This window comes from Rhinopithecus bieti, unplaced genomic scaffold (assembly GCF_001698545.2).
Source record: "Rhinopithecus bieti isolate Rb0 unplaced genomic scaffold, ASM169854v2 scaffold_33940, whole genome shotgun sequence".
NCBI lineage: Eukaryota > Metazoa > Chordata > Mammalia > Primates > Cercopithecidae > Rhinopithecus > Rhinopithecus bieti.
Genome location: NW_016814565.1, coordinates 1,034,108 through 1,060,733, shown reverse-complemented (window position 1 = coordinate 1,060,733; position 26,626 = coordinate 1,034,108). Strand labels below are relative to the sequence as shown.

The 26,626-nt window shown below is 38.3% G+C and overlaps 1 protein-coding gene across 1 annotated transcript in view; it reads right to left on the bottom strand.

The window, feature by feature from the left end:
- Positions 1–26,626, bottom strand: part of LOC108514880 (probable E3 ubiquitin-protein ligase HERC4) — a 67,494-nt gene that overhangs the window by 25,863 nt on the left and 15,005 nt on the right. Inside the window, exons 6-10 of the mRNA XM_017851403.1 lie at positions 13,943–14,062; positions 5,989–6,012; positions 3,794–3,892; positions 1,880–2,047; positions 1,517–1,660 (exon numbers count right to left, since the gene is read on the bottom strand). Coding sequence (XP_017706892.1) covers positions 1,517–1,660; positions 1,880–2,047; positions 3,794–3,892; positions 5,989–6,012; positions 13,943–14,062 — 555 coding nt within the window. The remainder of the gene's footprint in view (positions 1–1,516; positions 1,661–1,879; positions 2,048–3,793; positions 3,893–5,988; positions 6,013–13,942; positions 14,063–26,626) is intronic.

The following is a 26,626-nucleotide window of genomic DNA, read 5'->3' as shown; positions in this document are numbered from 1 at the left end:
CATACATTTTCAAAAGATCACCCATAGGAGAAGGGGAGAACAAGGTGGAGCTTGACTTCTTTTAACACATCTTATTTTGTAGATTTGAATTTGGAACTACATAGATATTTTATATTATTGTAAAACTAAATTGAATTTGAACAAGCAATCCCTAAAAACAACTTAGCGTAAATTAGTATTCACTTGGTGGTATAACAATAGAGTGTAACAATTTTAAATGATATCAAAACTATATTATCTGGCTGTCTATCTATATTAGATTATACCCTTTGGACAAAAAGAACTGAAAAAACAATTAAAAAAATTTTAGTAGTCATAATATTGGTGGTAATGTTGTTATTGTTAGGCAGTAAATGTGTAAGATAAGTCTGGAACATTCTGTCATAGTAAGTACACAAGGTAGCAAGGAAGGCACCAAAAAGCATATAGGTTGTTTCTAAAGGACTTGGGCACCAACCTTAAGAGCTCTCCTTCAACAAAGATGGGACAATATGAGCATCAATAAAGACAATAACTGCAGTGGACTGAAAAACATCAAGTATGTTTAAACCTATGAATACATAATGATACTTGAAAGCAAAACAAAAAAAAAATGAATTATTACCAGTAGACCATGCTAATGAACCAATTCATTCTTTTGAAAAATTGGTAACCAAATAGAATCCTTTCCTATGAATTGCACTACTAAGGAATCAAAAAATGTGAGGAAATTTCTCTATACAGAAGTACCCAAGCTAATAAATGAAAAAGAAATACTAGAGTAGCACACCATTTTGCAACCCCTGATGAATTAATGAGTCTAGGTACTAAGCACCAATGACTGCTAACATCACACAAGACAGCCAACCTCCAGGCAGAATAATTAAATATTACATTGAGGTTTTTATAACCAATAGCTATTCTATTTAAATTTCTTTCAAGTCAGGAGTTCTACTAAACTGATCGATCCTTTTCACATATGATCCACTAAATGGGGTCAGCAAACTTTCTATAAAGAACCAGATGGCAAATATTTTGGGGTTTCTTGGATATAGGGTCACTGTTGTAATTACTTCAACTCTGCCTCTGCTGTTGTAGCGTGAAAGTAGCCTTGAAAGAGTGGGTGTGACTTTTTTTTTTTTTGAGACTAATGGGCTATAGTCTGCTGACCTGCTCTAAATGATAAGGTAGAGAAATCAATGATCCCTAATGATAAATTAATTTTTCCCAGAAGAAAAGTTAATCTTGTGATTATTATTCAATTCTTAAATTGAAATCAGCAGAAGGTATAGTCAACATTCTTTTCTGGCTGCCCATCTCTTAATTTATTTTGTTAATTTAAAATGTGTGGTAAGCATCGAAAGCGTTTTGATAACTCCAAGTCCAAAGTTTATAATTTTTCAAATTGTAATAAAGCAGATCTTATATATTAGGAATCCAGTAGTAATTCCTTATTTGATATGAATTAACTTGATACATACAGGTATAAATACATGGGTATATACACAGAAGTAATTTAGATGGTTGGACATTTTACCTTATCAGAAAACCAAATGAGCCTGGAATCTTCATAATACCTAAACATGCCATACTTAGGATCCAATAATTCCCTCATGATGAGCAAGAAAAATTCTTTGCGCACCCCTCCTGCATCCACAGCATCTTCTCCAACAAATATAACCTAAAATAGCACAATGCAAACACCGAATAGACTGTAAAGAAATGAAAGTACATTCTGGAGACCCTAGAACATGTTTATTACTAATACTCTACAATTAATAGTTTAAAATACACATAATTTTATTTATTAAGTTTCAAAGATTCACTGAAAACAAATAGGAAAATTTTAAACAGCTTCTGAATAAAAGTCCCAATTATACAACAGAAAATGTCAAATTACCTTGAGTGGCTTCTTGTAATCTATGTTCTTTGTTTTCCTAAGGACTTCCATTGCATCTCCTACAATATTTTCTCTACGCACTACTAGAATTAAGCAGGGATTCACAGATTCAATCACTGGGAGAAAAAGAGAGGAGACATTCTGCCTGTGGGCCTGATCAATAGCCATCTGGAAAACAAAAGATTAACATTTTAACAGCAATGCTACAATAAAGCTACTGTGACTGAAACAAGCTAACCTCTACCTATTAGTTACAGGTATTCTATAATTCATGTGCTACTGAATTAACACAGCACCTAACACAGTATCCAGTACAGCATAAAAACTTAAATAACTGAGCATAAAGAGTATCCCTTTTGAATGCTTTTATATTAATGTATAATGTATAACTCATAACACTATTAAAGTAAGCCAGTACAGAACTATAGTAACACTGATAAATCTGAGCACTGGTTTTTCTAAAAAACATTCACTGGAGGGTAAAGAGTGAGGAGAAAAAAACAAACCTTTAAAGAGTATAAGGAACAGGCTGGGCGCGGTGGTTCACGCCTGTAATCCCAGCACTTTGGGAGACCAATGAGGGCAGATTACTTGAGGTCAGGAGTTCGAGACCAGCCTGCCCAACATGGTGAAACCCTGTCTCTACTAAAAATACAAAATTAGCAGCGCACGGTGGCAGGCACCTGTAATCCCAGCTACTCAGAAGGCTGAGGCAGGAGAATTGCTTGAACCCAGGAGGCAGAGGTTCCAGTGAGCTGAGACTGTGCCACTGCACTACAGCCTGGGTGACAAGACCGAAACTCTGTCTCAAAAATAAAAAATAAAAAACAAAGAGAATAAGGAATGCTCTGGCTAAGGACGTATTACACAAATTCACTTAACTGAGTGATCATGGTATGTGCTCATGAACCAAGGATTTGATTTTTACCATTTAAAACTTTTGTTCTTTTATTATGGTTCTCCCTGAGTTCTTGTTCTAAAATGGAATATCCCATGGTAAAATCACCAAGTTATTAACTTACTGTTTTAACAAAGACCTCCAAAAAACTGGTTTACTAGCTGTTAGTATAGAATACTACAAAAATATTTAGAATACCAAATGCATTTATTTGAACAGAATAAAATGGTTACCAAGATTTGAAGGTTTTAATTTTAAAATATTTTAGACTATTAAACATTCAAGCTTTCTTTAATCCTTAGTTGGTATAGTCAGATATTCTATACCAGAGGAAGCAGCTCAAAATCTTTTTTATTTACAGGATCAAATGATAAAGCAAACTTACTGTAACCCTTTAAAGTCAAAATATGAAGTAGTTTTTAAAATCCTCTCTATAAATGAAAGAATGTTCAACATAAAATGGATGGGAAAGGGTGATAGGAAGGGGAAAAGAAAGAGGAATAGGAGATAATGGTGACCAACCCCAGGAAAATGTTTAATACCTTATTATTAAAACTTTCTTCAAGGAAATTTCACATCCTCTTCCTAACAAGAGATCAAATGCTTCCTACTTTTAACATCTCTCACCTCTAGTGACTTCCATCTCTTACTAAGCATATAAAAAGGGGACATATAATGAAACCAGATTTTGAAACAAACCAGTATCTTATCAAGTAAACTAGTAATATGGTTTATAAAGACTGAATATTTCTGTAATGAAAGAGGCTTATACCATTTGTAATATATAAAATTATTATAGGTTAAGTTATTCCATTTTCATTGCAACCCTTTTTTATAAATGCCCTCATAAGAATATACATATCACATGCAGCAATCTTCTTGATAGCTACCCAAAGTACTTTGTGTACCTTCATTACTGATCCTAGGAAAATTTCAAATATTTACTGTCCAAAAACATCAAAGAAACAATTTAAAAAATCCCTCTCAAATTAGGTTAGTAGTATACAATATTTTACCTGCATCTGTAAGACTGCATCGGTCTGTAACAGAGTAGTTTTTGCTTGAGCATCGAATACAAATGGGTATGTACAGATTGTAACAGGGATATCTGCCAACTGGAAATAAAAAATTAACTTATTAGTACAAGTTGATTTGTGATATACTTACTGTGGATGCTGTCATTTCTTATAAAGTGGACTACATTCTTTGTTTATTCACTCGTGGTTCTGGAATTACAAATAAAACATGCTGCTTACAGAATTATTAAAAATTAAATGAGGCATTGGAATAAACCCAATTCCCAATTTTAGGGGGCAACTGTATACTTGAGAGTCTATACAATCACATACTGCAAGTATCTTTTGCTTAGCATATGTTAATTGCAAATCTCAGTGAATGAGGCTGCAAATTTGTTCTAAAATTGGGGGCTCTTATGTTAAATACTGTAGCCAATTCTTACATGTTAAGGCAACTGCAGCAACTGAGGCTAATAAGTAATCTGTCTATTCCTTCACTTAACAGATACTTATTGAGTATAATGTCATTAGGATGTCAAAATTATTATGAGTCCAACATCTGTTCACTTACTTAATATACAAAAATGTATCATTTAGTGTTACTATTCTGTTAGCCTTTAAAGTTAGGAAAACTGATCTATTACCATTATCAGACATTAGACACTGCATAGACAATTACTTATCCTAGTAGGTAATGTATTCATTGCTAAGTATTTTAACAGTACAGTAAAATATAAAGAGTTATGAATTGCCAATCACACATTCTTGTAGATGGAGGAGGACCTACTTCCACCATCTACCCAATAAGACAATATCTTTGTGCCTGCCCTGACTCAGAATCTCTCCTATAAGACTTCTAATGAAGAATTAATACACCATAAAACAATCCACTCCTTAGTGATTAGATAGTTCTTTATAGTCTGAATCTGCATTTCCTTTTCTTTCTTTTTTTTTTCCAGACAGAGTCTCGCACTGTCGCCCAGGCTGGAGTGCAACGGCGCAATCTAGGCTCACTGCAACCTTTGCCTCCTGGGTTCAAGTGATTCTCCTGCCTCAGCCTCCCAAGTAGCTGGGATTACAGGCTCCCGCTGTTGAGATGGGGTTTCACTAGGTTGGCCAGGCTAGTCTTGAACTCCTGACCTCATGATCTGCCAGCCTCGGCCTCCCAAAGTGCTGGGATTACAGGCGTGAGCCACTGCACCCAGCCTGAATCTGCATTTCTATTTATCACTGTGCATCATTTAGTCTTTGTTTTGCCCCTGCTGGAAGTGTATGTAGTTTAAATATTTGAAGTCCTAATCACGCTCTCCCTAAATTGTATTTTATTCCATTCTAAACGTTCACTCTTCAGTATTTTTCATGTGACAAGGTTTACCTCCATCCTATATTTGTGGCACTGCCTAGCTAATGATCATAAATACCAATTTTGCTTCTCCAAAATTAAAAAAGATTTAGATATCTCTAAAGTACCCTTTGGCTTCAAAACTCTGTTTTCAAATTTTTATGTGCTAATTATACTTGACAATGAGGAAGCAAACAATATTAGAGCTATAATTTAAAGCTAATTCAAAATGCTTCATTGGTTCAAGTATTGGGAAAACATAACAACGAACAAAAGCAAATCAAAGCAAAACCTAACATCTATAACAGATAAAGAAAGTTTTATAATGTTCCCAAGTGTTAAAAGGGTAGTCTAGTGTTGTTGATTACTTAAACCAAAGTGCTAAAACTTTATATATTAGAAGTGAGAAAGATAATCATACAAAAGTTTAACTTTGTGACCATTCTGAGTATCAACTAATCAATTTTAAAATGATATTTGTTTTACTTCTCTAATATAAAATGTTTTAGCCACATTAGGTAGGCATTTGCTAAATTTTAAAATAAAAGTTTGCTTTTTTATATTCTGAGGACACATTACATTTTACACTGGAAGACCTGAGGAGGATAGATCTGAAGCAAATATTGTGGAGGCATCATATAGGTGGAATGTTAACAGAATTTCATTTTCTTCAGAAAACTTCTGGAATGTTATACAAGGTAATCTCTACAGACTCGATTTTTAAAAATGATACATATATATTTATTTACATTTTTAAACCACAACAAAAAAAGGAATCTTTGGCTCCTCTATTACTTAGGAGAAAATGGAATATATCTTACTCTGAACATGAGCTTTATTACACCAAACTTACCTCAGTTAATCCATGGTTGACATCCTAAGACAGCAGTGCAGAATATAACAATAATGAGGAAAGAGCAATGTTAGTGTCCAAATTTAACTATTTCTATTCAAGGTAGCATTTCATATATTTTGCTACAGCAGAATATTGAAGTAATGAGGTAGAAAATACATCTACAATAAAATATACCCCCTACACACGCATCTTATATATATATATATATCTATAAATGTAAGATCTTTGTTTCAGGTACCTTGTGACCGTAAAATTATTGAGCTTGAACATAATGAAATTTGTTTTCAGCAATTAAACACCCCCATTTGCAGAATTTAGGCAGAACAAGAAAACGAATCCTATGCCTGGCTTGGTCTTAAAAAAATAATTTTATGGCTCAGTTTTTCTACTTAAAAAATAGAAAAAACATTCCTTAGACTTTAAGACTTCTAAAATCTCAGCAAAATGTTTGACAGTGTTTAGTAGATTAAAATCCTATACGGACACAAAGTGAGAAAAAATAAGCCATAAATTGTTTCTATTTGACAGGAAAAAAACAGTAAAACATAAGGTATCTTACATTAAACATTCTTTAAAACTGAACTAATTTAAAATAGAAAGTACAGGACAGGGCAAAAGGGTTGGTAAGCAAAAATAAATAGAGAAAGATATGTTTATTAAGGAAGTAATAGTGGAAATTACAATGAAAGCTTACCACTTTATTGAACAGAAATGTACATTTTCTTGTAGAAAGCTTCCATATATGCTCAGAGCACAGACTCATGTAAAGCACTAGAATATTCAGAACTATGTTACTAAATGTGTGGATGGTACTTTGTGTTATGAGGAATTAATTTGACCCCAGAAGAGAGCATTGCCCTAGGTTCCTAGGAGGTGACCTACAGACCTGTGGAATATCAAGCCTGATAGGAGTGTCTTTGTTTGCCTAGAGCTTTAGCCACCGGACAATGTGACTTATGATAGGGGCTTGGGCCATGTGCTGTCAGTTCTGCCTCCAGAAGAGCTGGGAACTAGAGGTTCCTACATGAGCAGGATGTGACTAAACCCCAGTAAAAACTCTGGGCACCAGGTTTCTGGTGAGCTTCCTTGGCTGGAAATACTCTGTATCACACATCTATGCCAGGAAAGTAATTCATTCATGACTACAAGGACAGGACAACAGAAACTCTGCCTCTGATTATCTTTCCCAGACTCTGCCCTATATGCAGATTTTAGCTGATTTTTTTCACAGATGGAACTTTTCATTTGTCACTATTAAAAGCCTAAATTTTTTTCTCTCTCTCTCTCTCTTTTTTTTTGAGACGGAATTTGGCTCTTGTTGTCCAGGCTGGAGTGCAATGGTGCCATCTCGTCTCACCACAACTTCTGCCTCCGGGGTTCAAGCGATTCCCCTGTCTCAGCCTCCTGAGTAGCTGGGATTACAGGCATGTGCCACCAGGCCTGGCTAATTTTGTATTTTTAGTAGAGAGGGGTTTCTCCATGTTGGTTAGGCTGGTTTCGAACTCCGTACCTCGTGATCCGCCCGCCTCAGCCTCCCAAAGTGCTGAGATTACAGGTGTGAGCCACTGTGCTCGGCCAAAAGCCTGAATTTTAAACAGATTCTTGTATTTGTGGTCCACATCCATCAGCTCATATAACTTTAGCACCTGTCACATCCCCAGTAGCCTTTCTAGAACTACTACCATCACCATGAAGTTCCCTGGTTTTCCCAATTCAAACTTGGGCATCTTTAGCATTTTTACTTATCTAACAAGGACAAGCATGGAGAGGATAAATAGACTGGCAAGCCTTTTATCTTTTCCAATGTTGTCAGGAATCAATTTATTGACCACTTCTTTCAAGTCACTTGTCTGAACCTCTTGGATCATGATTTTCATCACCTTCTTCTTGATTTGGTGGACCTGTTGGTGCTGAGAGTAAGAGGTCTTCTGTATCTGACTGTTGCGTTGCTTAGTAAAACCAACACAGAACAGACAAAGCAAATGACCATCAGTGGTCTTGACATTAACATGAGCTTCTTTCATGATCTACCAATTTTTGGCCATGCGACTCATTCTGTCACAGGTAAGATCCATGCTATGGAAGTTAGGTAGTTTAGCGCCTCAACATCCTCAGTAGTCAGCTTGGAGTTTTAAAATGCAATTTCATCATTTGCAGATCAGAAAGGTTCACTTCAAATACACACAACCCTTGAGGCCATCAGATATAATTTTGGTTCCTTGAGTCCTGGTGACTAGTGTTTCTCTCCAATATTTCTTATACTAAACATAGCATGTGCTTTCATACCATACCAATCTTTTTTAGAAAGTAGATCAACCACTTCTTGGCTCCCTATTTGTCATCTTTCATAAGGTGCTTGTTCTTGCCAAATGTCATGATGCTGCTCAGAGTCAAAAGGACCCTTGGCTGATTTTAACCCACTATCCTTTCTCTGTAATAAACTCTAATCATCAGTGTAACAATTTTCAATGAGTTCTGGGAGGTCTTGTAGCAAATTATCAAACCTAAGGGTAGTTTGGGGGACCCTCCCCAAACTCACAATTGGTATCAGAAGTGAAGGCAGTCTTGTGTGGACTGTTCTCTTTAACTCTGTAGTTGACTAAGTTCCCACGTCACCAGGGGTATTATTGGAGGATTTAAGATATTAGCAAATAGCAAAGACTTTGGGTTCTCTCACTATATTGTGCTAAGTAAAGCCAAAGCAGTGTGTAAGCATAAGCAAAACATCACTCTATGCAAATCTTATTCAGAGGAAGATTATTATTGACAAGAATTTCTTTCAAAAAATTCAAAGTACCAAGTTATTACTACGTAAGTGCTCCTATTGGCAGTGTAAACAAGATGAAAGTCTTTAGAGACTGTCCTGCAAAAAAGCCTTTTAGATTATACACTCAGTTTAGCTAGAAGGCAATATAAAAGGAACAACCAAAATCCTTTTATAGTATACCTTGTGGGACTCTTTTTTGAAAAAAGAACTTTATTATTTTATTTTATTTTTTATTTATTTTTTTTGAGACGGAGTCTTGCTCTGTCGTCCAGGCTGGAGTGCAGTGGCCAGATCTCAGCTCACTGCAAGCTCCGCCTCCTGGGTTTATGCCATTCTCCTGCCTCAGCCTCCCGAGTAGCTGGGACTACAGGCACCCGCCATCTCGCCCGGCTAGTTTTTTGTATTTTTTAGTAGAGACGGGGTTTCACCATGTTAGCCAGGATGGTCTCGATCTCCTGACCTTGTGATCCGCCCGTCTCGGCCTCCCAAAGTGCTGGGATTACAGGCTTGAGCCACCGCGCCCGGCCCAGAACTTTATTATTTTAAAGCAGCTTTAGGTTCACAGCAAAATTGAAAGGAAGGTGCAGAGACTTCCAATATATCCCTATCCTCACATATGCACAGCCTTCACATCACCAATATTCCTCTTGTAGGACATTTAAAAAGTGCTATTACTAAGTAAGAAAGTTTAAATAAGAAAAAAAAAAAGCCTATAAAAATTCATCTATGGCCTGCTTGATAACTATACTATATACCAAGGGAGTTTATAGTATGGGAGATGGATTTCCTCCTTAGCTAAATAATGAAATATTAGTATTTATGCATTATCTTTTTTATTACTATATATAAGTAGATATAGATGCTATGCATATCATTATACATTGGGGAAGTCAATAAGATAATGTTAGAATTTATAGTGCGACTAACCCATACTAACCAGAATATAATCTGGTTACACTAAAAATTGGAAGAGAAAGACGTGAACTGGCAAGAATATGAAAAATAATAGGACATGCAAAACTTGAGAAAAGAGATGATTAGACATTAGGTAAAATCATTTTCTAAGAGAGAGAAACACCAAAGGAAAAACCAGATAAAGATAGTTAAAAGTATCAGAAAGGGAAGAAAAAATGGCAAAGAGTTTGGTAGTAACCAATAAGTTATTTTTACAAACAATTTAAAAGCAAAGTTAAAGGAGGGTAAGGAAACTGAGAATAGTACCTAGAAAGTACTCTTAGAAAATGTTTCATTGTAGTGCACATAGAGAAAGGCAGCAAGAGAACAGAGTTATTAGACAAGTCAGAATAAAAGCTACTGCCAAATTTGTAGCCTGTGTCAAGGTAGCCAGCAATAATAAACACCATTTTAGAAAGACTTAACTATGTGTCAGAAATTACTCTAAGTCCTTCGGAGGGATCATATAAATTAATCTTCTTAAAACTTTTTAAGGTAGGTACTAACATTCTAATTTACAGAAAACAAAATGAAATCTCAGAGAAATTAAGTAATTTTCCCAAGGACAGAACTCAATATATGCTGAGGTGGGATCTGAACCCAGGCACTTTTCCGTAAAAGTTACTCTGCTTTCTCATCATATACATTTATGTTGTGAGCTAGAATTCTTAATCATCACAACATCCTCCATAATAAATTAATTTTCCAATTTGTAATGTTATTTATTATTTATTTATTTTTTGAGATGGAGTCTCACTCTTGTCGCCCAGGCTGAAGTGCACTGGCGCAATCTCAGCTCACTGCAACCTCTGCCTCCTGGGTTCAAGCCATTCTCCTGCCTCAGGCTCCCAAGTAGCTGGGATTACAGGTGCCCGCCACTACGCTTGGCTAATTTTTGTATTTTTAGTAGAGATGGGGTTTTGCCATATTGGCCAGGCTGGATATTTATATAATATGTAAGTGAACACTGGGATTCTTAAGAAATTGTTCTATAAAAGGGTCCACATATCCCTCCAAATGTTCTGAATCCTTTCAAAAACACTGCTAAAAGACCTAGGGTACCCTGGTTGGTGTGTGAGGGTTTATATGCAAAGTCGTAAGAACAAGGTTCATTTCCTGAAGAACCAATTTTCCTCAATGGCAAATACATTAAATCTCTTTTATATTGCAGTAAATATCTATTATGCCCATAATGCAAAATTTGCATTTAAAGACAGAAAATTAGCCTCAGTTCAAGTCTTGCTGAGGGAAGGTTAAATCCTTAAGAGATATGTTATTTCTCCTGCCTTCACAGGTTCTCTGAAGGAAGAGTTTGAGAAGCTTTACCTAGGTCAGAGATGAAGAAAAAAGGAAATATTTATTCAAAACTCCGCTGAGGTCAATTATTTTCTTTCTTAAAAAATTATCCCTTGATTCCAGCTACCAATCTATTTTTTTTTTTTTTTTTTGCTCCTCTTCAATGTAGAAGTTCTTCAAAGTATTGCCAATGATTCTTACTGCTTCCTTACCTCTAAACTTCTCTTTACAACACCCCAACCCTAGAATGGTATTATCAAGGTTACCAATTATCTTCATGTAACCAAATTCACTGTCAATACTATGGTTTCATCATCCTTCTCTGGAGCATTCAACAGTCTCTCTTTCACTTTTAAATTATGGTTTCCAAGACTCTCCTAGTTTTCCCCCTACCACACCTGCTTTTTAATCTTTGTGGATTTCTCTCCTTTCCTCACTTCATATCCAATTCATCAGTGATTTTTATTTTCCTTTTGTCACCAAGATTTCCTTTTATCTCCAAGATGTATTCCAAGTCCATTTCCTTCTTCCGTCTAAACAGCCATCATCCTAGTCAAACTCATCATTTCCTCTCCCCTAATCTACTAAAACATAGCTTTCTCATGGATCTCCATCTTTCATGTCTGTCCCGTTCCCTACAAAGCCAACAAAGTGATTATTCAAAAAGATCAGATTAAGTTTCCACTGTTTATCGTAACGTTAGATAAAATCCAAATTCCTAATCCTAGTTTACTAAACTGTCTATGATTTGGCCCCTGCCCATTTCTCTGTTCCCTCCTCACTCCCATAAGCCATGCTGGCTCTTTTCTTTTCTTTTCCTTTCTTTCTTTTTCTTTTCTTTTCTTTTTGAAATGGAGTCTCAACAGTGTCGCCCATGCTGGGGTGCAATGGTGCGATCTAGGCTCACTGCAACCTCCGTCTCCTGGGTTCAAGCGATTCTCCTGCCTCAGCCTCCTGAGTAGTGGGATTACAGGCGCCCATCACCATGCCCGGCTAATTTTGTATAGTTTTAGTAGAGACAGGATTTCACTTGTTGGCCAGGCTGGTCTCTTAACTCCTGACCTTGTGATCCGCGCACCTTGGTCTCCAAAAGTGCTGGGATTACAGGCATGAACCACCACGCCCGTCCCCATCCTGGCTTTTTTCTATCTTTCAATCATGTCAAGCTTGTTTTCACCTAAAGTCCTTTCCTCACTTCATATCCAATCCATCAGTGATTTTTATTTTCCTTTTGTCGCCAAGATTCCCTTTTATCTCCAGTATTCCAAGTCCATTTCCTTCTTCCATCTAAACAACTATCATCCTAGTCAAACTCATCATTTCCTCTCCCCTAATCTACTAAAATATAGCTTTGTGAACTATGTTCACAAAGTCAAATGAACAAATGTTCATTGTTCTTGAAATTCTGTCTGCCCTGATCTTAAATGGCTACTCCTTGTCATTCAGATTAACACTCATACTTCATTAGACAAGTCTTTTCTGAAACCTATCTTTACTAAGTTCCCTCATTTTAAAAGTACATATTATTAGCTGGTATTTTTTGCCTTGTTTGACTATTGCTAATCTTGCCCACTAGATTATGAATTCCAGGAGAAACAAGGCTCTGCCTGGTTCACCACTGTATTTCCAATACCTAAATCAGTGCCTGTTATATAACAGATTCTCATTGTTTGTTGAATAAGCAAGTGACTACACCTAAATCTACAGAATGGCTATAAACCTGACCCAGCCTCAAGGTGACTCAGGAGAAAAGTCAATGAGTCTCTCCCAGTCCAGACCCAACTGCACTAAGGAAAAGATGCCTAGAAGCAACCTGATTCTGGGAGGTGGGAGTATCCTAAAAACAGCATGCAGCAGCCAGATTGCCATTCAAAAACTACTGTACTTTCTTAGTGCTTACTAGACATATTCCAAACACTGTCACAGGTGCTGGTTGACTGACATACCCATCCACAAGAAGCTTACAAGCTGGTGCCTAGCAAGCAATGAAAGGTTACTCACCCTTCTATTATATAACTGCTGCATACATATTAAATTACCTGTGTGCAGAAAAGTGGGCCTCAAGTATACAAAAATGGCTAGCAAATAAGAATAGTAAACCTAAATATTTTGTATCTAGCTGCTTACCCATTTCTGCATTAAAATTTTATGTGCCTAATTCAAGTTTTATGTAAGACCATGGTACTATTTTAATGGGATAGTAAGTGTGTAGTTATTAAAGACTTAGCCACATAAAAAGATGTGTGCACCTACATTTATATAAAAAATCTGAAATAAAAGTAAACATATAATCGGCTCACTGCAACCTCCACCTCCTAGGTTCAAGGGATTCTCATGCCTCAGCCTTCTGAGTAGCTGGGATTACAGGCATGTACCACCACACTTGGCTAATTTTTTGTATTTTTAGTAGAGATGGCATTTTGTCATGTTGCCCAGGCTGGTCTTGAAATCCTGAGCTCAGGCAACCCACCTGTCTCGGGCTCCCAAAGTGCTAAGATTACAGGCATGAGCCACCGCACCCAGCCCTCTTTTGGTAGTCTTGAAGCACCAATTTCATAACAATAATGCATTCTTAGGAGTTCCAGTATGAAGAACGCCAGTATTTTCAACATTGGAGAAATAAGAGGCAATCTTATGGAAAATAAATGAGTTAAAAATCCATTTCACATTTGCAGTTTTTTTTTTTTTTTTTTTTTAAGTGTAATCCATCTCTTTGGTTTGGCTTTGGTAAAAGAGTAGAATGTTTGTATTTAAATATTGTATAATATATAGCACTCCTTTTGCAATGTTTTTTTATTTAAAAAGTAAGTTATGGATAAAAGTTCTGAAAAAACTTTCTCATTTCAAAACCAAGTAATTGTTTCTTTTTTTTATTAGATACATATACATAAAATGATACATAAAATGAAATCACAAATTGCACAGAAAACCTACCATTCCATAGGCCTGCTGTTGGACCCAGTTGATATAATCATTCCTTATATCTATCAATTCTTGTACTTCATGTATATAAAATTTATCATACTGTATAATCTGTCCCGTTTTCTCATTTACCTACAAAAGAAAATGTAATTGACATTAAATTTAACCAGTACTCAAGACAGAGAAATTTTTTTTTTTTTTTGAGATGGAGTCTTGCTCTGTTGCCCCGGCTGGAGTGCAGTGGCACAATATCATCTCACTGCAAGCTCCAACTCCCAGGTTCATGACATTCTCCTGCTTCAGCCTCCCGAGTAGCTGGGACTACAGGCGCCTGCCACCACGCCCCGCTAATTTTTTGTATTTTTAGTAGAGACGGGGTTTCACTGTGTTAGCCAGGATAGTCTCGATCTCCTGACCTTGGGATCCGCCTGCCTCGGCCTCCCAAAGGGCTGGGATTACAGGTGTGAGCCACTGCACCCGGCCAAGACAGAGAAATTTAAAATGTCTAAAGAAAAAAATGCTTTGGGGATATTCTTAGCTAATATTTTCTTCCTACAAAAAGTAATTACTGAGTGCCTACTATATGCAAAATGCTAGTTAAGTGCTATGGGAGACCCAAAGATTTGTAAGATGTGGTATCTGCATTCAGCACCACAAAATCTAGAAAAGAAAGACATGTCTTTATAACTACAACACAGTATGAGATATGGATGATTAAAGTGTATATGGCATATATAAACTAGATACTATAAAGACTTACGGTTGGGAAATGGGACCTTCATAATAATAGCAGCTAATGCTTGTTAAGTGTTACTCTGTGCTGGCATCTGATTAGAATAAATTTTAGGAAGTGATATCTGGACATGACGTGAAAAATGAAGAGGATGCAAATTACCACCCCAGAGATTACCTATTATTTACAAAGAACAAATCTTTACAGTGCAGAGCACCATCTTAATCAAGTGATCTAACTAATCATCACCAACACTGGAACAACGAAATATTATGTTCTTGGTGATACAAATCAACAAGAAGCATACGAATCATCTATGAAGGAAAAACGGTTTAACCCAAATCCAATCAAGTCTTCTAATCTAAATTCTAGGTTACAGGAAATACAAGGGATAGAGGAACAAGTTAAATAAACATCACCAGGAGGAAACAATCAGACAAATCCTGATTATGAAACTTTTATAAGAAAACTGGCCAAGAGTCTTCAAAAAGTCAAGGTAGCAGGGATTGAAAAAAAAAAAAGGAGCTATTCTAAATTAAAAGAGACTAGAGGAATTCTGGTACTAAATATAGCAGAACACTTTGTATCAGACTAATCTCCCTGACACTAACAATTATAACTCTAGACAATACATTTAAGAAAACTGCTGTACTTAAAAACACTGAAGATCCACCAAAAGTAGGCAGAAACAGGAATGGACACAAGCAGAGGATAGAGCTCAAGCAGAAAGCAGCAGTCTTAATAGACAAAGAGTGAAGCTGCCAGCACAGCCAGCCAGTGAGGAATAAAAAAATCAAAGAAAGGAATCCAGAAGACGAAGCCCCAAAATCTGTGTGCAAACTCCCCCTACATCCTTGGCTAACTCTAAACCATGAATGCACAAAGTAAGACCTGCTAAAAGTAAGTAAGTAAGTAAGTAAGTAAATAAATAAATAAATAAATAAATAAAAACTCAAACCCAATAAACCAACAGAAAGTACAGCTGAGAGGCTACTCCTTTTTCTTTTTCCTGAGATGAAGTCTCGCCCTGTTGCCCAGGCTGGAATGCAGTGGCATAATCTCGGCTCACTGCAAGCTCCGTCTCCCAGGTTCATGCCATTCTCCTGCCTCGGCCTCCTGAGTAGCTGGGACTACAGGCGACCGCCACTACGCCCGGTTTTTTTTTTTTTTTTTTTTTTTTTTTTTGGTATTTTTAGTAGAGACGGGGTTTCACCATATTAGCCAGGATGGTCTCCACCTCCTGACCTCATGATCCGCCCACCTCGGCCTCCCAAAGTGCTGGGATTACAGGCGTGAGCCACTGCACCTGGCCAGAGAGGCTACTCTTACAGTAAGAGTTCAAAACAAGCATTTCCAGAGGAAAAGGGGCACATTTCATAATAATAAAAGGATTAATTCACCAAGAAGTCACAACAATCCAAAATAGCAGACCTTGAAAATAAATGAAAGAGAAATCAACAGAACCACCATCATAGTTGGAGATTTTTAACACTGCTCTCATTAACTGATAGAAAGAAATAGACAAAACCAGAAAAAAATAGACAAAACCAGCAAGTATAGATGATCTGAAAATTTAAACCAACTTGCACTCACTGTCATAGAACACTTCACCTAACAACTGTATATGAAATGTTCACTAAGATAGACCAAATCCTGGACCATACAGTAAGTCTTCATACATTTAAAAGAATCCAAAGTATACAACATACGTTCTTTGTCCACAATGCAATTAAACTAAAATCAGTAATAGAAGATTTGGAAAATCCTAGAATACTGGCAATTAAACAAAACACTTGTAAATTACTGAAAACTTTTCTTGAACCTGTAAGAGAGCTAAAGTTACAAGATAACTAAGTAGCCTGAATCCAAGGATCAACAAATGCTTACAAAAGGTAACAAGGTACCAGAAATGGCTCATTTGTGGCAGGGAGCAAGAGGAAACTACTATCATACAAGCAGAAGTAATATGCTAAAATTTCAAGGATCACTTCAAGCTGAGTGTGGGGTAGCTTGATAGTATGAAACCCAGCAGAGTCCCAGGCAACTGGCACTCACAGCCTCTTGTCCATAGACTGCCAATGGGTGCCCATGGAAACAACTGGAAACAAGGCAGAGGGGAAAAAAAAGGAAACAAGGCAGAAGATCAAGAGCCTCTCTCAGTGGTACAAGGAATTAGCTGCCATGTGAGAAAGGAACAAAAGGCCCGCCACCCTGTCCAGATCCTTCCTTCACACAGAGCAAAAGCCTTCAGCCACTGAGGAAGGGGAAGCAAACCCATGTCTTGTTGCTGAGGGAAGAAAAAACCTTCAATTTCTGGGAGGAAAGGTGACAAGAACAGTCCTAGGCTCAGAATCTTATATCAGTAGGACTAGACATCTGCAATTGCTGGAGGAGGGAGCAGAAACTGCCACACAAAAAGATCCAAAGCAGTTTGGTTGCCACAGGGAAAAGGGGAGGGAATTCTGAGAAAGTTCCATGCAAGGTCCAGGCACACATAATCTACCTAAAACCAAGGCTATGCTGTAACAACCAAGAACCATTTCTGTTCCCTCTCCTCTACCAATCTTTAAAGGACTGAGTAACAAGCAACACCAGTTTACAACTGACAAGAGGAAAGAGTGAGAAGAAAACCCCTCTAAGGAGTAGGCATGCAAAGTGGGGCATAAACATTCACAAAAACCATTTGACACTCCACTTCCACCCTAAACACACTGTACCACAGGCCTCAAATTCCTCCAGTGTTAGAGGCCTCAAATTCCTCTAGCATTAGAGGCCTGTAGTGTAATGAAGGTATTTATAACAAATTAAAAATTCAATCCCAGCTTAACCTCTGACTAAGTAAACTCAAATCCTTACACTAATACCAGATAGGAGAGGTGTACCAATTTATAAGCTTTAAACCTACTGATTTCAGTTTCTTACTATTTTATACATAACCCAAAATTATGAGACATATCAAAAACCAACTGAACAGGCTGGGAGTGGTGGCTCATGCCTGTAATCCCAGCACTCTGGGAGGTGAAGGCAGGCAGATCACCTGAAGTCAGGAGTTCAAGACCAGCCTGGCCAATGTGGCGAAACCCTGTCTCTACTAAAAATACAAAAATTAGCCGGCTGCAGTGGCACATGCCTATAATCCCAGCAACTTGGAAGGCTAAAGTACAAGAATCACTTGAACCCAGGATGTGGAGGTTGCAGTGAGCTGAGATTGCACCACTGCACTCCAGCCTGTGTGACAGAGCAAGACTCTGTCTCAAAAAAAAAATTATTAAACTGAACAAAACAAAACAAAAAAGTGTCTAGAGACAAAGCAATCAACAGAGTCAGATTCAGAGAAGATCCAAATGTTGGAGCTAGGAAACAGGGGCTTTAGGAAATATTTTTAACTTAAAAGTAAAACACACAAAATTTGTGGGATGCTAATAAATCCAGGCATAAAAGAAAGAAAATCTATAGTATTAAATGATCATATTAGAAATAAAGGGTCTAAAATCAATCATCAAAGTTTCTGCTTTAAGACTCTAGAAAAAAAAAAGATCATATTAAGCACAAATCAAGCAGAAGGAAGGAAATGAAGAGAAATCAATGAAAGAGAAAACAGAAAAACACTAGAGAAGAAATTAAAAGCAAATGGGTTTTCTGAAAAGATAATAATGAATAAACCTACAGTCAGACTGACCAAGAAAAAGAGATGACACAAATTACCACTATCAGGAATTAAAGAAGAAACATGATTACATATGTATCTTGGTAAAACTGACTCATGAAGAACTAGAAAACTGGAAATGTCCTATATTTATTTTTTAAATTTAATAGGAAATTAAAAATGTTCCCAAAAGAAAACTCCAGGGCCAAAATGGTTTCACTGATGAATTATATCAAACATTCAATAAAGAAGTAATACCAATATTAACCAAACTTTTTCAGAAAATAAAGAAGGATCATTTCTTAATTAATTTAATGAAGCCAGAATAAACTTGATACCAAAAGCTGACAGCAATATGAGAAATAAAAATTACAGATCAATATCCCTCATGAATACAGATATAAAACCCGCAATAAAATATTAACAAATTAAATCCAATAATATATATAAAGTATAATATACATATAACACCAAGTAAAGTTGATCCCAAGAATGCAAGGTTGGTTTAACATCCAACTATCAATGAATTTCACAATATTTCTGAAAAAAAGGAGAAAAAATATCATCTGTTCATCTCAACAGATGGAAACAACACCTGATAAAATTCAACATCCATTTATAATAAACACTCTCAGCAAATGAGAAATGGAAGAAAATTTCTTCAAACAGGTAAAACCCATCTAACCACCACCCCGCCCCACCCCTGACATTCAACATTATACTTACTGTTAAGATACTGAATGCTTTCTTTCTAAGATTAGGAACTAGGCAAGAATGACCACCATAACCACTTATATTCAACATTGTACTGGAATTCTTAGTTAATAAAATATGCCAAGAAAATAACATGATTGTATATATTAAAAAAGCCAACTGAATCAATCTATAAGAGAATTACCAGAACTAAGAATTTATCAAGATCACAGCGTAAAAGGCCAACACTCAAAACTCAATTGATTTTCTCTAGGCCAGGTACAGTGGCTCATGCCTGTAATCCCAGCACTTTGGGAGGCCGAGGCAGGCAGATCACCAGAGGTCAGGTGTTTGAGGCCAGCCTGGCCAACATGGTGAAACCCTGTCTCTACTAAAAATGTAAGAATTAGCTGGGCGTGGTGGTGGGCACCTGTAATCCCAGCTACTTGGGAGGCTGAGGCAGGATAATCATTTGAATCCAGGAGGCAGAGGTTGCAGTGGGCCAAGGTCTCACCATTGCACTCCAGCCCAGGTGACAGGAGCGAAGCTCTGTCTCAAAGAAGAAGGAAAAAAAAAAGGCTGGGCAGTGGCTCACGCTGCTAATCACAGCACTTTGGGAGGCCGAGGTGGGCAGATCACCTGAGGTTGGGAGTTCGAGACCAGCCTGACCAACATGGAGAAACCCCATCTCTACTAATAATACAAAATTAGCCAGGCATGGTGGTGCATGCCGGTAATCCCAGCTACTCGGGAGGCTGAGACATGAGAATCGCTTGAATCCGGGAGGTGGAGGTTGTGGTGAGCTGAGTTCACGCCTGCACTCCAGCCTGGGCAAAAACAGTGAAACTCTGTCTCAAAAAAAAAAAAAGAAGAAGAAGTATTTCTCTGTACTAGCAACAAATAATTGGAAAATAAAATTTTAAAAAATCATTTACAATAGCATCAAAACATAAAACATTTAGGAATATATTTTGAGAAAGAGAACGAATAAAATTTTAAAAGAATATGCAAAATCCTTGAAAACTACAAAGCACTGCTGAGAGAAACTGAAGAGTCATTCACTATGTTCACGAATCAGAAAGGAGAGTAGCAAGACTCAACAATCGCAAAAAACAAAATTTGACTGGACTCTAGTTATTTAAAAAGCAGTAATATAAACAATATTTTTGCTATAAACGAGGAAATCTGAAATATGAATGCACAGACAGATGATATTATAGAATTATAGTTAACTTCCTTAAGAGAAATAATGCTACTGCTGTTACACAGAAAAATGCCTATATTCTTAAGAGATGAAAGATGAAGTATTAAAGGATGATATCTATATTTTACTTTCAAATGATTCATGAAAAAAGAACACACACAACATATATAAAGCAAATGTGACAGTATGTTAACAACTGCTGAATCTAGAATGGAGGGCACACAGGTTTTAATTATATTTGTTTTCAATGTTTCTGTAGGTTTGAAGATACTGCAAACAAAAATCAAAAAGGAAAGTGAATGGAAAAGATTAAAAATAAAAAAAAAGGTTTGAAGGAGAACATTCTGGGCAGAGAACAGTATCAGCTAAGGAAACAAAATCTGCATATAACTGCCCCCAGCTAAACTGCTAAAGAGAATGACAGGCAGAGGGAGCAAAACTGGATTCAACATGCAGTTGGGAAATAAGCTGACCTCAATCCTCTCTAGGTTAGCCAACCTCAGCCAAGGCTCAGGCTAAAACAAGGCCCAATCCCGTAGGAAATAGAATGCACATCATTGTATGCCAATGAGTTCTGGCATGTTTTGTTACAGAATATTACTGTGGCAAAAGCTGATACATGGAGAAATAAGGTTTTAGATTTAAAAAGTAACAGAATCAGTAGTATTTTATGAATAATATTCTGCTGAGTGAGGTATAGTTAAGAATAAGTAGAGAGGCTGGCAGTAGAATTAGGAGACTGCTAAAAGATTTAAAGTCTCTAAATAAGAATGCAGAGGTCATGGCAGCTAATGGATATGGAAAACAAGAGAAGAGTCAAAAACAACTTCAATATTTCAACCCTGGGTAAGAGTAATTTTAAAAATTACTGTATATAGGCTGGGCACGGTGGCTCACGTCTGTGATCCCAGAACTTTGGGAGGCCAAGGTGGGCGGATCACGAGGTCAAGAGATTGAGGCCATCCTGGCCAATGTGGTGAAACCCCGTCTCTACTAAAAACAGAAAAATTAGCTGGGTGCGGTGGTGTGTACCTGTAGTCCCAACTACTAGGGAGGCTGAGGCAGAAGAATCGCTTGAACCCAGGAGGCAGAGGTTGCAGTGAGCCGAGATTGTGCCACTGTACACTAACCTGGCGACAGAGAGAGACTCCGTCTCAAAAAAAAACTACTGTACACATATACACACACACACACACACAAACACACACACACACACACACAGAGTGAGGAAAACAAGACAAACCTTTCTTAGTTGAAAGTAATGGCAGGACTGTCAAGTCACTCAAGAGAAACATTTGCCTCAAAGACATAACTGACAGTAATTTTCCTTAAAGGAGACAACTAAAGCTGTGGCAGTAGGTGAGGGAGAGGTAGAAAGTAAAACAAAAGGAGCCAAATGCAGACCCTACGGAGATGTTGCACTTAAGAGAAGAAAAACCACCAAAGAAACAAAGTTGGTCTAACATTTACAAACTAAACAAAACTAGCTAACTTTCCAATGAAGAATAACAAAAGTAACTTTATAATTTGTGAATAATCACATATACATTAAAATTAAGCAATATCTGAAAGGGAACAAAATGAATCACTCAGTAACTATATAAATCTAACCAGATAATGCTGGTGTCCAAACAGGTATCAATAAATATGAGATGAATGGATGGACAAATAAAACTTAAGAGATATTGCCTATAGTTCTTACTTTTAACGGCACTTTAAAGGGATTGTTCTATATCTGTTGCATTTTCAGTGAGATGTATTATGCTTATTGTTAATTTTAGTAAAATAATAGTTTATATAATTTTCACGTTTTAATGGTTTATATAATTTTCATGTTTTCCGAACTTTTGCCCTGAAGTATTCCTAATAGAAAAAGAGAACAAACACATATACAACACCATTACCCTACCTCCTTCCATGGAAGGGGGTAGAGGACTGTCAGGTCTTCAGTATGCATTATCAAGAAGGGAAGCTAAAATGTTCACTATAATGCAGACTCTACCTTAAAATTCACTCAAATTTGGCCGGGCGCGATGGCTCATGCCTGTAATCCCAGCACTTTGGGAGCCAAGATGGGTGGATCATGAGGTCAGGTGTTCGAGACCAGCCTGGCCAAGATGGTGAAACCCCGTCTCTACTAAAAATACAAAAATTAGCCAGGCATGGTGGCGCATGCCTGTAGTTCCAGCTACTTGGGAGGCTGAGGCAGGAGAATCGCTTGAACCTGGGAGGCAGAGGTTACGGTGAGCCAAGATCATGCCATTGCACTCCAGCCTGGGCGGCAAGAGCAAAACTCCGTCTTAAAAAGAAAAAAAAAAAAATCACTCAAATTTTATGTTCCAATAATAAAATTATAAAAACTATCATTAAAGTAGACTTCACATATATTATCTCATTTAAACAGTCTTATGAAATGTATACTATTATTATGATCATACAGATGAGTATACTAAGGCTTAGCATTTAAGAAAGTAACCAAGGTCACATAAGTAACAGAGCCAGAAATATAACACATGCCTAAGACGCTTGCATTCTTTTTTTTTTTTTTTGACAGAGTCTTGCTCTGTCGCCACCTCCCAGGTTCAAGCAAGTCTCCTGCCTCCTAAGTAGCTGGGATTACAGGTGCCCATCACCGTGCCCAGCTAATTTTTTGTACTTTTGTAGAGACGGGATTTCACCATATTGGTCAGGCTGGTCTCGAATTCCTGACCTCAGGTGATCCACCCACCTCAGACTCCCAAAGTGCTGGGATTACACGTGTGAGCCACTGCGCCCAGTGACACATGCATTTTTGACTCACTATATGACTGTCCAATTTGCTTGATCCTGTGGCTTAGCACTGAAGGTACAAATAATCCAATTTAAGAAGCACACATTTAATAATACTGCTTTTATTTCCACAGTTGATATTTTTATCTCCTCTAATTATTGACAAAAGCACTTTCAGTTCTTTTTTTCTCCCACTGTTTTGATTGCTTTATATCTGTGGCCAGGATACTCATTTGGGAGAAACTGACCAGAGTTGTACTGCTATCACTAGCCTTCAAACAAAACAAAGATACCAAGTTTATATATGGAGACCAAAATCTTCATCCTAGAAGAAGGGGTCGTCAAACGACAACCTGTGGGTCAAATGCTACCCGCTGTGGTTTTTTTTTTTAAGTAAATTTTGCTGGAAAGCAGCCACTCCCATCCATTTACATGCTGTCCACAGTGGAGTTGAGAGTTGACTAGTTGCAACAAAAACTGTATGGCTCACAAAGCATAAAATATTTACTATCTGGTCCTTTACAGAAAAAGTTTGCAGGTCCTACCCTGGAGTCTTTAGTATTGTGCTTTAATCAACTGAAATAATTAGCCAAACTCTTTCTACTAAAAAAAGAAAATACATAGGATAGTTATACAAAAAAACACAATGGCTTTCCCCTCTCCAATATTTATGTTTATACATATATAAACTAATTTTTAATCACATTGGATTCTAAAATTTAGTGCCTCTTGCAGAAAATGATTCACATTTGTTTATCTTACTTAAAATGTAAAAGTGAAGCCACAGTTTCGATCCCTAAAAGCAAACAGGGGTAAGAGGTGAAGCAATATGGCAAAACGGAAAGCTCCACCGATTGTCCTGGCTTCATGGACACCAATTTAACAACTATCTGCACAAAAAAAGCATCTTCCTGAGAACCAAACATCAGGTGAGCACTCACAGTACCTGGTTTCAACTTCATATTGCTGAAAAAAGAGATATAAAAAGATATTAAAAAGTCTTGAATCACCAACATCACCCCTTTCTCAGCCCCTGGCAGTGGCAGTGTGGTGCAGAGAGCATTTCTGTGCATGAGGGGGAGAAAGAATGCAGCAACTGTGAGGCAGTGAGCTTAACACTGCTCTGTTACAGCAGAAAGTAAAACTGGATCAAATTTAGCTGACTCCTGTCCACAGAGGGAGCATTAAAATCCAGCCCTAGCCAGAGGGGAATTGTGGATCCCAGTGGTCAAAATGTGAGTTCCTGCAAGCCTCACCATGGCAGGCTAAAGTGCTCTGGGGCCCTCAATAAACTTCAAACATAGTGCAGGCCACAAGGACTGCAACTACTAGGTGAGTCCTAGTGCAGAACTGGGCCCAGAGCCAGTGAACTGGGGAGGCGTGCGACCTACTGAGACACCAGCTAGGGCTGTTAAGGGACTGTTGGCATTACCCCTCCTTTAACCCAAAGCTGCACAGCTTGTGGCTCCAAAAGAGATCCTCTCCTTCTGCTTGTGGAGAGAAGACAAGAGGGAAGAGTGGGGAGAACTTTGTCTTACATCTTGGATACCAGCTCAACCACAGCTGGATAGGGCACCAGTCAGAGTTGTGAAGACTGCTTTCCAGGTCGTAGCTCCTGGACAACATTTCTAGATACACAATGGCCCAGAAGGGAACCCACTGCCTCAAAAAGACTCAGTCCTGACAGCTTTCATTATCTGTTAACTGAAGAGCCCTTGGGGCCCTGAATAATCAGCAGCAATACCCAGGTACTATGTACACAGGCCTTGGGTGAGCCTGAAACTTCCTGGCTTCAGGTGAGACTCAGCACATTCCCCACCACGGCAGATATGGGGCAAGACTCATGCTTGAGAAAAGTGGAGGAAAAGTAAAGGGGACTTTGTCTTGCACCTTAGGTACCAGCTCCAACGTAGGAGGGTGAACCAATTCCAGAAGTTGGTTCTTAGATGGCATTTCTGGACCTGTGCTGGGCCAGAGGGTAAGTCCTATGCCAGGCAGCATTCACCACAAGCTGACTAAAGAGCCCTTAAGGACCAGGCATGGTGGCTCATGCCTGTAATCCCAGCACTTTGGGAAGCAGAGGCTGGCAAATTACCTGAGGTCAGGAGTTCAAGTCCAGCCTGGCCAACATGGAGAAATACTGTCTCCACAAAAAATACAAAAATTAGCCAGCACAGTGTCACACGCAGCTACTGGAGAGGCTGAGGTGGGACGACTGCTTGAGCCTGGGAGGTAGAGAGTGCAGTGAGCTGAGATTGTGCCACTGCACTCCAGCCTGGGCAACAGAGCCAGACCTTGTCTCAAAAAAGCCCTTAGGGCTGGGCGTGGTGGCTCACACTTTAATCCCAGCAAATTTGGGAGGCCAAGGCAGGCGGATCCTTGAGGTCAGGAGTTTGAGACCAGCCTGGCCAACATGGTGAAACTGCGTCTCTACTAAAAACACAAAAATTAGCCAGGCATAATGGTATAGGACTGTAGTCCCAGCTACTCAGGAGGCTGAGGCAGAAGAATCACTTGAACCCAGGAGATGGAGGAGCTGAGACTGCGTCACTGCACTCCAGCCTGGGCGATAGGAGACTCAGTCTCAAAACAAAAACAGAAAAACAAACAAAAAAAAGCCATTGGGCTTCAAGGAAACATTGGCAGTATTCTGGCAGTACTCCCCACAGGCCACTGGTGACAGTGGCCAAGGGGAGGTCCAGAGGTGTTCCTCTGCCTTTGCAAAGGGGAGGGATGAGTGGGAAGGACTGTTTTGTGGTTTGAGTGCCAGCTCAGCTGCAGTACAATAGGTAGACTTCTAAGGATTTTCACTCTAGTCCCTGGCTCCCAGACGGAACCTCTGGAGTCACCAAGGGCCTAGGGAAACTATCTGCCCTGAAGGGAAGGACACAGGGCAGGCTGGCTTTGCCACCTGGTGATTGTAGAGTGCCAGCACCTTGAGTGAAGATAGTCAGTAGCCAGGAAGTGGTTATAGGAGGCCTTGGGTGAGACCCAGTGCAGTGCTGGCTTCAGATCTGACCCAGTGTAGTCCCACTGGTTGTAGCATGGCCATAGGGGTGCTTGTGTCACTCCACCCAAACCTCCAGGTGCCTTAGAACAAACAAAAGTTTGTTTTGGAAAAAGTAAGCAAAGAGAAAGAACAACAGTCTCTGCCTGGTAATTCAGAGAATTCTTCCAGATCTTGTCTAAGACCATCGTAGTACCTTTATGATGAGTCTGCCAGAACCACAGGGTTACTGGGTGTGGGGTGTCAACTAAAGCAGATACAGCTTCTAAGCGATGACAACATCCAGGTCCTTCTGAATATCTGGAAACCCTTTCCAAGAAGCACGAATACACACAAGTCCAAACTGCGAAGACTACAATAAATACGTAACTCTTCAATGCCCAAACAGAGAGGAACATCTGTTAAGTTATCAAGACCATCCAGGAAAACATGACCTCACCAAATGAACAAAATAAGGCACCAAAGACAAATCCTGGAGAAACAGAAACACGTGACCTTTCAGACAGGGAATTCTAAATAGCTATTTTGAGGAAACTCAAAGAAATTCAAGATAATACAGAGAAAGAATTCTACCAGATAAATTTAACGAAGAGATTGAAATGACTTAAAAGAATGAAGCAATAATTCTGGAGCTGAAAAATGCA